This window comes from Solanum pennellii, chromosome 6 (genome assembly GCF_001406875.1).
Source record: "Solanum pennellii chromosome 6, SPENNV200".
NCBI classification, from domain to species: Eukaryota; Viridiplantae; Streptophyta; class Magnoliopsida; order Solanales; family Solanaceae; genus Solanum; species Solanum pennellii.
In genome coordinates, this window is record NC_028642.1 from 52,546,229 (window position 1) to 52,560,083 (window position 13,855).

Below are 13,855 nucleotides of genomic sequence, written 5' to 3' on the forward strand. Positions count from 1 at the left end.
CTCTCCTTAATTAGTATGTTATTATTTTATCGTGTATATTCTACGTTGTAACTTATATTAAGTGATTATAATATATATTAATATTTGTATTGAAAATCGAATTTATTTCATATATCACTTTGGAGCAAAAGTTAAAATTTTACTACATCATTCATTCATTTGGACTGATTTATGGAATTATGGATTTATGGGGCATAAAAATTAGAAATAGTATGTACTATGTCTTATTCAAATTTGAAAGTAATTGAATTGACATATACTAATTAATTCTTGGCCTTAACTTTGCATTGATTGGTTCTATAATTTTGGCATTACATATTTTCAGAATTTGGAGGTTTACGAAATGGAATATGCTTTAAACACGATAACCAAATCAATTAACCAAACAATTTTGTTTGCCAACCAAAAAGTGGTCCTCGTTAGCACCGGTTAATTATGATTAGTTGGCTAAACCAAAATGTTTCTAATTATCATTCATTTGAATTAAGTGCAGTGATTTAGTATTTGTGTAGGAGTGGTTTCAATAGAAAACGAGATATAGGAAACGAGACTGAGATAGTTTGAACATGTGCAACAAATTAAAATGAAGCGCGAGAGGTTAAATATGGATGACGTAACAAGAACGGCAGCGGTAGACCGAGAAAATATTGAAAAAAGACGATTAAATATGGCATGATGCAAATGGTGATATAGAACATCAATTAGGGTAGAAGGTTAACGAGATAGTTAAACTTATAAGGAACCGGAAAGAAAAAAATTGTATCGCCGTTGCCGGGGATCGAACCCGGGTCACCCGCGTGACAGGCGGGAATACTTACCACTATACTACAACGACTTCTTGTTTTCTTAAATGATAAGTACTTAATAATACTAAAAAGATAATTAAAAATTTAGTGGAGTATAATTGATTTGTGAAAAATGAAAATGATATATTTATATTTCATCTTTCTACCCATTCTAAAGCGTTTGATAAAATCTTCCGCTATTTTAATATTCTTTTTTATTTCATTTCCATCAAATAGGGGACTATTTAAATTTTATAATGAAAAAATGTACAACGAGTATTATACCAAATTAGTTTGGTTTGATCTTTTGTAAGTATAACTAGATTTGGTTCTGTTTATGTAAAATGATTCTTCTAAAAGAAATTTTTGATACATATTAAAGTGAAATTCATAAAAAAAAAATGAAAGCCAAAAAGAGTAAATTGTTATTGACAAATGATCACGCCTCACTACAACATTAAAAAATAGATCCTTAGGGCAACTGTTGAACTGCAAATGAAAATAACAAACAAATTAGGGATGGGCTTTAATATTTGGGTTGGATCATGAAATTATATGAGTCCAAGTTTGAGTACTAATTCTCAAAATTGAGTAGTTGGGTTGGATCATGATAGTATTTTGTGTTTACTTATTATTTAATAAAATACTGTCTTATCTTTTATTTTTATTTATTTTTATAGTAGCTCTATCTTGGAATTTCTTTATCTTGTACTCTGCTTTTCTCCCAGATTTATCATTCAAATTATGGATATGTGACATTACATAACAAAAAACAAGAAAATCTATTCAAATATTGTATTCATTAAAATAATACATTACGATACATTATGAAATAATACATACTAACCATCCAAACATAGTGATAGTAATATATCATTCAGAATTTATTTTAAAAAAAAAAAAACTGAACCACTTTTATTGATCTGGTTCTCTGAGTTAGTGTAACAATATTATTACTCAGACCAGTACATAAAAATTAAAACACAAGCATATATATACTCACTAGGAGCATGCATATTTATTCTACTAGTCCCAAATATAATCATATTTAAAGTCCACAATAAGTCTTCAAAGCAGATTCACATCTCATGCCTTCTTCAGTGTTGGTGAAAGCAAGAAATTCATGAAGATCAAAGGGCTTATATAGTAGAGGATGCTCTTCATCTACCATCTCTTTTGGTGCCTTTATTGTGTAGTCACCTTTAGGTACTGAAAACAAACCAACTGAGTATCTTGCTTTGTTTCCCCTCATCATCACTCTATGATATGGTGCATGCATTCGACCATTTGTCCATGCCTACATATGATATAAAGAACAAGTAATGTTTCAACTTCTATATACTAAACTTGTTGAGTTTTTCCCTTCTGGTACCTCAATTTGGATCATTGAATGAATTTGTTTATTTTAAATATTGTTGGCTGATTTTGATCGGTTGTTCTATTGTAAATGCCTTAAATTCTGTTCGTACTGTAATGATTTTGATTGAAGGAATAAAGACAAACTGTGTGTTAGTCTCATTTGTTTTCTAATGTATTCAAATGACTTGAAGTAAAACACAATTATTCTCGAATATCAATTGGACGAATGAGTTCTAGAACAACATATATATGTATCATCTATCAATACCCCTCACAAAATCTGATCCCACATCAACCAACGGTTTTTAAAAGGAACAAATTATGGGTGGTTCAATGATTCAAAAGGAAAATAGCATAGTTGAGGTACCTGAGGGGAAAAACCCAACAAGTTTAGAGATCTGTTTATGTATTTGGCCTAAAATAATTTTCACAAATCAAATTATAGTGCTCAACTTACATGTAGAGAGTCTCCAATCATGACAGTGAAAGTGTCTTGTGTAGGTTCAACATTGATCCACTGTCCATTTTTGTTCATAACTTGAAGACCATTTATCTGATTTTGGTAGAGTATAGTAGCAATGCTCTTGTCTGTATGAGCACTTACTCCTATTTCAGTCTCAGTATTACTTTGAGGTGTGTTATACTTCATCAATCGAAGAACGAAATTGGTTGAATTCATATGCTCATCCATGTACTTTTCTAGACCTAAGCTCTCCAAAACCATTCTCCTTACTGTCTGATCTAACTCTGATAGTTGCTCAGAGTATGACTGAATAGTTTTACTGACAATATATACACAAAAGAAAACAATGAAAATGGGCATGTTGTTATAATAATAAGAACAAATTGAGAAGATTAATGTTGAATTTTACCAGAAAGAAGGATTTCCTTGGGGCCATAAAATTTGAGCGAATTCATCAGCTTTACGCGGAATGTTAGCATCATCAATGCCCATACTTTCAAAGAGTGGAAGTGAAGGAAATTGTCCAACGTAGCCATGGAAGGGTTTGGTTGAAATGTTGTCAAGTTTGGTTTGTAAAGGGAGATCAAAAATCTCTTGTAAGGATTCAAAAATGGATTTTTTAAGGTGTATTGGAATTTTATCAAAGGAAGCTTCAAAACAACCATATTCTACTAGTGCTTTGTGGACTTGGCTTTTCACTTGATCCCATACAAGTGTGCCTGGCTTTAGGTCTTCATGAGAGAAGTCTATTTTAGGAAGCTTGATGTTTTCACAATTCATATTTCCTTAAAAGAAGAGATTTTTGTTGTATATATGATTGGTATGCTTTATCCATGCATGTAGCTAAACCTATTTAAAGAATTTGAAATAACACAATCCTTAAATATTGTGTATAAAGGTATTTAAACTTATTTAAATTTTAATTTCATAAAAGATAATAGAAAATTTTCATATTCAATTAGAACGGCTTAAAAGTCCAACCCTATTCTTAGGTGGGCTCGTAAGGATATCAAAAGATTGAATAAGCTAAAGTAATATAATCTCTTTGAGAAAAGACATAAAATAACACCTCAAGTTGTTCTGAATTTTTAAAAAGATATCTTAACTATGCAGATGTCCATTTATCCCCCTAAACTATTCCGAACATATATTATTACATCATTTTTGGATCAATTCCAGATTTTAAATGGCAAGTGTAATCACACACTAATCATTGTGCGACACGTGTTAATTCAATTTGAAATATATTTTTTTTCATTTTAAATTTTCTTTATTTCTTTCTCTTACTTTTTGACTTATTTTAGTTTTATTATTTTTATTTTAATTTCATTTCAATTTTTAATTCATCTTCTACCCCAACTTTCAAGCTTCCTCCATTTACTTTCTTTATTTCTTCTTCTTCACCTCTTATCCTCACCTAATCCCACACTCATATCAAGTTGAGCCCCTCCATTTTCTTTCTCTTTTCTTCTTCTTATTTGGTCAAATTTCTTACTTTCAAGAATTATACTATTTTTTAGACTTTGTTGAGTTATTGATAACAAAACTAATTATTTTTCTAAGAAAAATCAAAATTTTGAAGGTACCATCATTTAATTTATCTCATTTCCATATAAATTCAAAACTAGAAATGATAATTTTGAAAGCATAATAATTCTCCGAAAATTGAAAAACTTTAATTAGAATTTGGATTAAAAAAATAATGTCTACTAATCATCTTAAAATCTAATGGGTTTATCACAATGTTCGAAATGTATTAAAATATCTAGATATAATTATAAAATTGAAGAGAGTTAAATTAATAGTAAAATAAAAGAGAGATAGAGTTGTGGTAAAAAGTGACATTAAAAGTGATAAGTTAATGAATATGACAATGAATTTTGGAAGAAGAAGGAAGAAAGAAAAAGAAAAAAATAATAAGGAGAAAAAGTTAAAATAATAAGAAAAATAAAAATATATATTTTATAGTAAAATTCTTGTAAAAATAAAAGTATATTCGTTTTTTAGTTTGTTCACGCTCTTTAAGAGAGTATATACACTCTCCATGCCAGGTGGACAAAAAATGATGTGATAATATCAGTTCAGGATTGTTTAGGGGGTAATAGGACACTTGCATAGTTTAAGTATCTTTTTAAAAATTCAGAATAACTTCAGGTGTCACTTTACGTCTTTTCTCGATCTCTTTTTGTCTAATGATATATCTATACTGGCAACACATTATTCAATTGTTGAAGCCTATTGTTCACTTTTAAAGAGTTGAATCAAAAAACAAAAAAATAATTTGTGAAAGTAAACAAGTGAATAAAAGTGATTATTCATCTATTCTTCATCTCTTTTACTCTTTTCTAATGAAAAGAGAAGTTCTTGAAACTTCATATTTGATCCTAACTAAATCTTTTCTTGTTGCAGTTCAATAAATTCTAGAATTTTTTGTTAAAAAAAAAACAATATTGTGAATTTAATTTGATAAAAGTATCTAGATAAATGATGAAACATGTAAACTATATAGTATGTTGAATAAAGTGGAATCTATGTGTACTGACGTTAGTGTGTATGTTTTTTTTTTTTTTTGGCCATTAATTATGTTTGAGCTTTCCTTGGAATTATTTCTAGTATTAAAAAAGTTAATTATCTCACAAAATCTCATGTACCAGATATTTGGTGTGCCTCTACGCTTTAAAGGAAGTAGAGGACTAGTATAGCAAAAAGGACCATTCAAAATTATTTCTCTCGTGTTTTTGTTTATGTGATACCATTTAAATATATGTGGAGATCTTTTTCTTTTAGAAAAAAAATATCTGAAATTTATGATTTGAAATAAAGCTTAATATTTATATGATTATAAATCATCTTATAAATTTATTTCTAAATATAAAAATATAATATTCTTCTTGAAATTGAAAAAAAAATAAAATTACGTAGTTAACTAAACTTATACTACTTAATTACTCATCATAGTTATAGTTTGTTATAATTACCATTCGCGACTAACATAATACATTAATAACGTGGGCTGATTTCGAGTTTGTATAATTAGTCACGTTTATATATGTATAATTTGCCAGAATATACAAATACTTATGTATAATATACTATTATCTAATTGATATACACATAAAATTCACCTCTCTCCCACTCTTTGCCCTTTCTCGCTCGCATCTCTCCTCCCTCTCCCTATCTCGCTTGCCTCTCTCCTCTCTCTCCCAATCTTGCTTGTCATATATACAATTGCATATGTATAATATACAATAATATAACCAATATACATATACAATTTACCTCTCTCCCACTCTTTTCCATCTGTTGCTCGCCTCTCTCCTGCCTCTCCCAATCTCCTCGCCTCTCCCCTACTCTTCCCTCTCTCACTGGCCTCTCTCTTCTCTACCAGTCTCGCCCGTCTCCCTCCTCCTTATAACATGTAGCTACAAATTGTAATTATCAAACTATAGCTATAGAGAGTAATTAGGCCATTTTTGAATAGTTATATGTGAAAGTTTTTCTTCTTTAATTTTCATCAAAACAAATTCCGGCCCAATTTAGCAAAGTAAGGACTAAACAGACCATTCACATGTTAACAACCACTTTGGGATATGATCCCATACGAATCAAAACTTTACTGGATCACTCTATTATATAAGTTAATTCCTAATTTTTATCTCACATCATAAGATAAATTGTGTCAACACAAAATCTCGCGGATTGTTCTTTTATGGTGCCTCCTATATCTCGCTCAGATAAAGCTTTATATCCATAGAAAAAAGTTGCTAGACATTTTTTATTTTTATTTTGACTTGTAAGAAATTTCTTTTTTTGCTATCGCTGATAAAAATTAAATCATTATTTTAGACGATGCATGTGTAGAATTACCAAAATGAATTTGAATCTTCTCATGTGAGCGAGATATCATTTCGTCAATTTGAAAAAAATGCTATTTTTTAAATCTACTTTTTTCTATTTTTCAACTGTAATAATATATTTTTCACCCACATTTGTTACATGTCAACGTTAAATTATTCATTTTGATCTCACATTAAATATGAAGATCTAAATTAGAGTACAAAAGAAATCAAATTCCTTAGATGCATCATACATGAACAATATTTTATTGTGTTCATTATACAAATTACAAACAAGCAACATAGAAAGTAAATTACTAGGTTTGAATAAATTGAAAGAAGCCAAACATAAATTACATGAAAATTCATATAATAATATCAAACACCACAAAAATCTTCTACTAAATTCTGTGATCTTCTACCACGTTCTGTATCAAAAAACTTGATCAAATCAAGATGAACAAATGGCTTAAACTTCAATGGATGTTCTTCATCAATTAATTCTTCATCCACTTCTATAATTTTATCATCCTTTAAAAAAGTAAATAATCCAATAGTATATCTTGTTTCACTCCCATTTATATCCATAATTACCTTATGTATTGGAGTAAGCACCCTATCATTGCTCCATCCCTATAAAAATAAAAACACGAGTTCAACTTATGTATACAGATCGCGAATAACATATAATTGAAATATAAGTTGTAGTAATATATATACTTACTCTGAGTGCTTCACCAGCCATGACTACAAAAGAAGATGGTGGAAACTCAAGAGTTATCCATTGAAGGTCTCGAGTTTGAACTTCCAACCCTGAAATGTGATTTTGGTATAGTATGGTAGTGAACGTTTTATCGGTATGAGGGGGAAACACCATGCTAGTTTCCTTAGTCTTTGGAGTGTTATATTTTAAATATCTAAGGAGATATGTGGTTGATTCAACATATGATTCACAATTTTTTGTGATTCCATAGCTCTCAAATAACATTCTAACAACCTTGTTGTCCAACTCCGCCACAATCTTGGAAAACATCAACGAACTCTCACTAAAACCAACAAAAAATAGGATTCAAAACGAGTTAAATCATATATATGTACACGTGTCATGTCAAATATATATTCTGAACTCACTGAATCTAAATTCTGATATGATTGCGATATTAAATGTAACAAAGAACATGAGAAATGATTAGTTAATTACCAGAAAGAGTCATTTCCTTGTGGCCACATGAGGTTGGAAAAGGTTTGAATACCTTGAGAAGTAGTTGCATAATCAATACCAAAAGCCTCATGATTAGGTAGAAATGAAATTTGGCCAACATAACCATGATAAGGCTTTTCACTAATGTTTAGGACTTTTCTCTCTAAAGGAAGTTCAAATAATTGTTGTGAATTATCTTGAAAAATGGATTTTTGAAGTTGGGGTGAAATTTTGTCATAAAGTGCTATGAAACAACCATGGTTTTCAAAGGCATGTCTAATTTCTTTACATGTTGATTCCCAAGTAGTTGTGCCTGGCCTTAATTCTTCATTGTTGAAATCTACTACTAGTAGTTTTGGTGGAGTTGTTAGAGAACCCATAGTATATCTCTATAGTTCTTTGTATTTTTTTTTTTTTTTGTTCTTTTGGTTGCCCAAAGGATCTCTAATTGCTTGGTTTTATATAGGCTTCTTGTAGAAAAAAAAACTTTATTCCTATCTTATTTTAGATCATTTGAACCCCTATTAACCATTGAGTTTTAACTTATTTACACCGATTGTGCAAGGTAATTTTGATGGTACAACATGTTAAATTATATCTTTATGTAAAATATTTATTTATATATAAATTAGTAGGCGTTTGGCCATGCGATACCATATCACGATATGATATCGTGAGATGGAATCAGCGTTTGGACATGCAATTTCACGCTGATTTCATATCATGAGATGTGATTTCATATTCTTCAAAAAGCATGATATGGAATTACATGGTGATTATTTTAATATAAAAATTGATCCACAAGTTTATATTTTGTTAAAACAACCCCACATTTATATTTACTAACCATTTATTTCATATTTAAATAAAATTTATAATCACATTATTACTTTTTAAATTTGTCACTCTCATCGACATAAAAATTATTATTCTCACCAACATATAGTTATTTTAACTCACACCAACCGATTGTTAAAGTGATGAAATATTTATGGTCTATAAACATGAAAGTATAGTTATGGATGATATTGACCAACAAATAGCTCAAAGTAACAATGTTGGTTCATCTTCTCAGCCACATGATCGAGAAATGCAAGTTCAACTTGAGGAAATTGTTCGTACTAGGTGGGAGGATTATATTAAAAACTAGTACACTATAATTATGTTCAATTTTGTTTTATTAAATTAAAACTAGATGAAACAATTACTTAAGTGGAGAACAAATATCTTTGTAATAATTTATCATGCGATTCTATAATTTTTTTATTTGATAAGATTGAATAAACAATTGGGGCTATTTTAATAATTTTACAACTTATGGAATTTTTATGTTTATGAGAAATATACAACACAAAAATTTCATATCGCATGTCCAAATAAAATTCAATTTCATCTTATGATTCCATATCATGATACCATATCATGATTCCATATTATGATATCATATCGTATGGCCAAACGACCCTTAATCTTTTAAATACAAAATTGTACTTATTGGACATTTTGTTTGAAGTTGACGGAGGAGTAGTTAATTGGGATTTGGCTTCTCTCCAGTTCCTCCATTACCTTTTTAATATTTTGACATGTGTTATTCAAATAATCTAATGGCTAAAATTTGTTTGGTTAACTAAAGAATTTTACCATAGTTAATATTTCTCTCACTTCTTGTTGTGCTTAGAATTCTTTATTCTTCTGTCATAGTTTATTTTTTCAAACTCTTTTTTTTTTGTAGAAAATCAACAATAGATTTATGAATTTTATTCATAGTGTTGATATTTGAAACTTTAAATTCATTTTATTTTTAATCATGGATAATTTTTCAATTGACATCTCTCTCACAAAGTTTAATTGAAATTTCACCAGTGATGAAAAGAAAAGTTTATGAAAAAATATTTTCCTACCCATTTTTCGTGCCTATTCAGATCCTTTAGTTGGATTTTGCAGAAACTCTTAATTGCAAAAGTTGATGTTACGAAGAAGACGACAGAGTTTTGTGGATCACCATTATGATCGAACCAAGCTTCAAATAAGTAATCTCATAGGTTGGATTTTTTAAATTTTATAACCCAAGTTCATTATTTGAATTTTGTGTTCTTTTATCACGGTGTGAAAATAATGGAACGAAGAGCGAATTGTTGTTAACAAAACAAATTCTTTGATGATTCAAAAAAGATTTGTTACAGAATTAGGTGAGAGAGAAAGAGAAATAGCGAGTGGTAACCATGATTAATGATATTTGATTATAATTTAAAAATTGTTTTATTTAAATAAATATGGACCATTAGATTTTAAAATTGACAAATATTATTAAATTAAATATGCATTGGACCAACGGAATATATTAGTATACTGGAGAGGAGCCTCTTGCAGTTTAATCGGTTGTTTTCTAAAGGAAGTTATTTACTTATTTGTAGAGTACTATTTATTAATTATGATGATGATTGATGAGGAATATAATGCTAATTACATTTAACTGATTGATCCTGACAAATTGGCTCCATTTAGGACCACAGTCCCTTTCGAACTTTAAGGAAAAAGGTTTTATTAAATTATGGCTTATGTAAGCAAAATTGATGTTATGAAGAGTACAATGTTTATTGTGTATGAAACAGACTTTTCAGACTTTATTTAACCATTAATTTAAAGATCAAAAAGTAATCATTCATAACTTGGACGATATATTGATCATACAATTCAATAAAAAGAGAGGTAAAACAGGAAAAGTATAATATCGTTCGTGAAACAAAAATGACTAATTTAATCCTATAATGTATGAATTACGAACACGAAATTTTGGACTCCATCATATATTAATATATATATATATATATATCATATATTGATATGTCATTCCTTCAACAAAAATTATAATAAAATATTTATTTTTTATATTTTCTTTTAATATGGATTTCAAATAACAAGATAGTAATTTTAATATTTTTCTTAATTATTGGATTAATTACGGAAATTCCACCTTTTTTAGTTTATAAATTTTTAAAATCCCTAATTTTCACGCATCACATTAATGTATTTCGCGCATCAGATTAGTGTATCATGTATAAAATGTACCTCGCGCATCAGATTAATGTATCTCGCGCATCAGATTAATGTATCTCTCGCATCAAATTAATGTATTTCGCGCATCAGACTAGTATATCATGATAAAATGTACCTCGCACATCAAATTGTTTTTTCGTGCATCAGATTAGTGTATCTCGCGCATCAAATTGATGTATCTCGCGCATTAGATTAATGTATCAGCGCTTATATTATTGCATCCATTATGAGGAATTTTCGTAATTATAAACTTTTAAGGGATAGATTGTAATTTTGCCTTAAAAGTATGTGATTTCTGTAATTTACCCTTAATATGAATAATTTTGTGGGCATTTTTAATGATAACGAGTAAAGCTAATGCTGATGGGCCCAACAATCATAGCCCAATACAGAAAGCCCATAGTGACAAGCCCACTACAGAAACTAGAAAGACATCCCACATCAAAAAGTTAGTGAAGAAGCCAGCGGCTACAACTTTGTATATAAGTAGATCAAAGCGCCACATCATTAACCACGCAGCCACGCAATGAGCACATAGCGAACTATTCTTTCGCCTTTTACTAGAGAATACCGTGTGAGCGTTGCAAATAGTGGCATACGCACATTTTTGGAGGGAGAAATCCCAACAATACAAGTCTTGAATATTTTTTGCTTTATGTCTTTATAGTGTGATGTCAATTTAAGATTATTCAATGCCAAAATAGCTAGAAAGACCATAATGTATTGTTAAGAGGATCTAATCCTGAACAATCATTTATGATTAAATAAAGTGTTTGATTGATGATTATTTATAGTAAAAAGGGAAAAGGGTCTGATATACCTCTCAACTTTATCATATAGAGTTGATATATCCCTTATTATGAAAGTGGCTCATATATACCCCTATTTGTAAACAAATGGCTCACATATACCCTTTTCTTCTAACGGAAATGAAAAAAAAAATTAATCTAAATTTTTATTATTTTTTTCTAAAAAATATAATTTCATATAAGTAAATTTAATCCTTGTCAAACATATTTTTTTTGACTTTTTTTTGTTTCAATGACTAATTTATAATTATTATTTTGATAATCAGATTTATTTATGTTTCACTAATATTCTTGTAAAACTTATTGTAGATGACCAAATTTTTTCTTCGAATACGAAATTAAATTACAATATACACACAAAAGTTAGTTTAATTTTTTTTCTTTGAACTAAGGACTGAAAAAAAAAATAAGAATAAGAAACTCAAATAATTATAATAAAAGAAGTCAAAAAGATAATTTATGTATAAAAAAAATTAAAATATACCTTGAACTTTGATAGAAGAATCATATATACCCCTAAATAATTTTTTTTAAAAAAATAGAAGTAATAAATATAAATTTAAAACTAATTTTTTAACTTCCGTTAAATGAAGGGTATATGTGAGCCATTTTGTAATGGCAGGGGTATATGTGAGCCGTTTGTATAACGGTAAGCGCATATATGAGCCACTTTTATAACGAGGGGTATATCAGCTCCAATGACAAAGTTGAGGGGTATATCAGACCCTTTTCCCTAGTAAAAATAATGTATATGATTGTCCCAATAATACATGTAGAATTAATCAGCTAATGTGACACTTTTTTGCGATTAAAAATATAGTTTGGATCCATTCTGAAAAGAAAACAAACAATTATGAACGAAACAATGATTTCATATAAATTGATAAAAAAAGAAATAAACTAAAGCTATAAAATTGTTAATGATATAATGCATGAACGCAGATTTTGGACCCATTAATCTTGAAACATATTAAATGATAAATTTTTGGTATATTTTTCTATCTAATAATGTGAAGTGGTTAGTTGTCTCCACAGCTAAACGTCAAAGGGATAATATAATTGATCTTGACATAATTAGAACATACAACTAGGTTTTAAAATTGCGTCTAAGTAATTACAACTTCTGATAGTCCAAAAGATCACACACATTAATTAATCCATAGTGGTTTAATTTTTAAAAATTGTAAAGGAGAAAAGGTTTATTTGTTTTTTTGTTTTCTTTCTGAATTTTTGTTAATATTACCTTTCTTTATTGGAACAAAATAATTCAAGCTAACTTTTTTTAGGGGGATATGTGCATCTAAATTTAAACATAACGTTGAAAAAGACCTATTAATACGAAGAGATATAGTACAACTGAATGGTAAATATCAAAAAAGTTATGCAAATATAATTTTTAGAACAAAAGATTTAGATTGCCACTGATCGGGTGATTATTTCCATAAGATTTTCAATTTGTTCAAATAAAAAATTTATATGGTAGTCTAAACTCTAAAAGGTTCATAAACTACAAGAAAGCAAAAAAAAAATCATTTAAGAAATAATTATCAAAAAAGATAAAAAAAAAAATATCATCAGCAAAAATTTGCCAAGAGTTCCATTCAAAATTTTATGATACTCTTTTGACTATTACATTGGTTACTTAATTTTTATAGTATTAAAACCCATTGTTTTTTATATAAATATAATCATCTATAATCGAGAATGATCAATGCTTAAGATTATAGTTTGCTCAAAGAATCCGATATCTTTTATTCTTTTGAAAAATAGAATAAGTATTGTTAACATGAAATTATGATTTGAATTGATTGAGTGATTTTCTAAGTGAAATAACAATAATTAATCATTCGAAGGGAAAGGAAATATCTTTTTAAATTATCTTATTTCTCATAAATAAATAATATATAATGGGAAAACGCCTAAGATTGAATCTGCGCGTAATGGATTCACATTGCTACCTCTTCCAGCCCTACCCCATACATGTGACGTCTGTATATACATTCAAATTAAATCTCTTTTATTATAAAATAAATTTGAGTGTCTTTCTAAATAAAGTTACGTTGAGGGATTTTTGAAATAATTGTTCACTTATTTGAAAATTAATGTTTGATCACGAAAATTTCAAATCAAACTTGAAATTATATTTCAAATTTTGATAAATCGTTTCTCTTTTATTATAAAATAAATTTGAGTGTCTTTCTAAATAAAGTTACGTTGAGGGACTTTTTGAAATAATTGTTCACTTATTTGAAAATTAATGTTTGATCACGAAAATTTCAAATCAAACTTGAAATTATATTTCAAATTTGATAAATCGTATAGAGTAATGCTTTCAGTCTATTTTT

At 28.5% G+C, this 13,855-nt stretch overlaps 2 protein-coding genes, 1 non-coding gene and 1 pseudogene across 3 annotated transcripts; 1 reads left to right on the plus strand and 3 right to left on the minus strand.

The window, feature by feature from the left end:
• Window positions 1-763: 763 nt before the first annotated feature.
• On the minus strand, window positions 764-835 carry TRNAD-GUC. Its single transcript has one exon. It is a non-coding gene; the product is annotated as a tRNA-Asp (tRNA).
• Window positions 836-1,680: 845 nt separating this feature from the next.
• LOC107022719 (probable 2-oxoglutarate-dependent dioxygenase AOP1) lies at window positions 1,681-3,444 on the minus strand. Its single transcript, XM_015223313.2, has 3 exons — window positions 3,017-3,444; window positions 2,602-2,926; window positions 1,681-2,082 (listed from the first exon to the last, which is right to left on the minus strand). Exons 1-3 carry the CDS (start codon window positions 3,385-3,387, stop codon window positions 1,834-1,836), a joined length of 945 nt encoding a protein of 314 aa, XP_015078799.1. The 5' UTR covers window positions 3,388-3,444; the 3' UTR covers window positions 1,681-1,833.
• A 3,238-nt stretch (window positions 3,445-6,682) lies between these two features.
• On the minus strand, window positions 6,683-8,079 carry LOC107022850 (probable 2-oxoglutarate-dependent dioxygenase AOP1). The gene is made up of 3 exons (XM_015223429.2): window positions 7,645-8,079; window positions 7,168-7,489; window positions 6,683-7,076 (listed from the first exon to the last, which is right to left on the minus strand). The coding sequence occupies exons 1-3, from the start codon at window positions 8,022-8,024 to the stop codon at window positions 6,822-6,824; spliced, it is 957 nt and encodes a 318-aa protein (XP_015078915.1). The 5' UTR covers window positions 8,025-8,079; the 3' UTR covers window positions 6,683-6,821.
• Window positions 8,080-11,218: 3,139 nt separating this feature from the next.
• On the plus strand, window positions 11,219-11,325 carry LOC114077733 (annotated as a pseudogene).
• Window positions 11,326-13,855: the final 2,530 nt, after the last annotated feature.

What these genes read in the sequence shown, in the direction of transcription:
- LOC107022719 (XM_015223313.2), bottom strand. Translation starts at nt 3,387, where the DNA reads ATGAATTGTGAAAACATCAAGCTTCCTAAAATAGACTTCTCTCATGAA. An exon ending in CAAGGAAATCCTTCTTTCTG is followed by an intron (nt 2,927 to 3,016) that starts GTAAAATTCAAC and finishes ATATATTGTCAG; the next exon opens with TAAAACTATTCAGTCATACT. An exon ending in TGATTGGAGACTCTCTACAT is followed by an intron (nt 2,083 to 2,601) that starts GTAAGTTGAGCA and finishes TATCATATGTAG; the next exon opens with GCATGGACAAATGGTCGAAT.
- LOC107022850 (XM_015223429.2), bottom strand. Translation starts at nt 8,024, where the DNA reads ATGGGTTCTCTAACAACTCCACCAAAACTACTAGTAGTAGATTTCAAC. An exon ending in CAAGGAAATGACTCTTTCTG is followed by an intron (nt 7,490 to 7,644) that starts GTAATTAACTAA and finishes TGTTGGTTTTAG; the next exon opens with TGAGAGTTCGTTGATGTTTT. An exon ending in TGGCTGGTGAAGCACTCAGA is followed by an intron (nt 7,077 to 7,167) that starts GTAAGTATATAT and finishes TTATTTTTATAG; the next exon opens with GGATGGAGCAATGATAGGGT.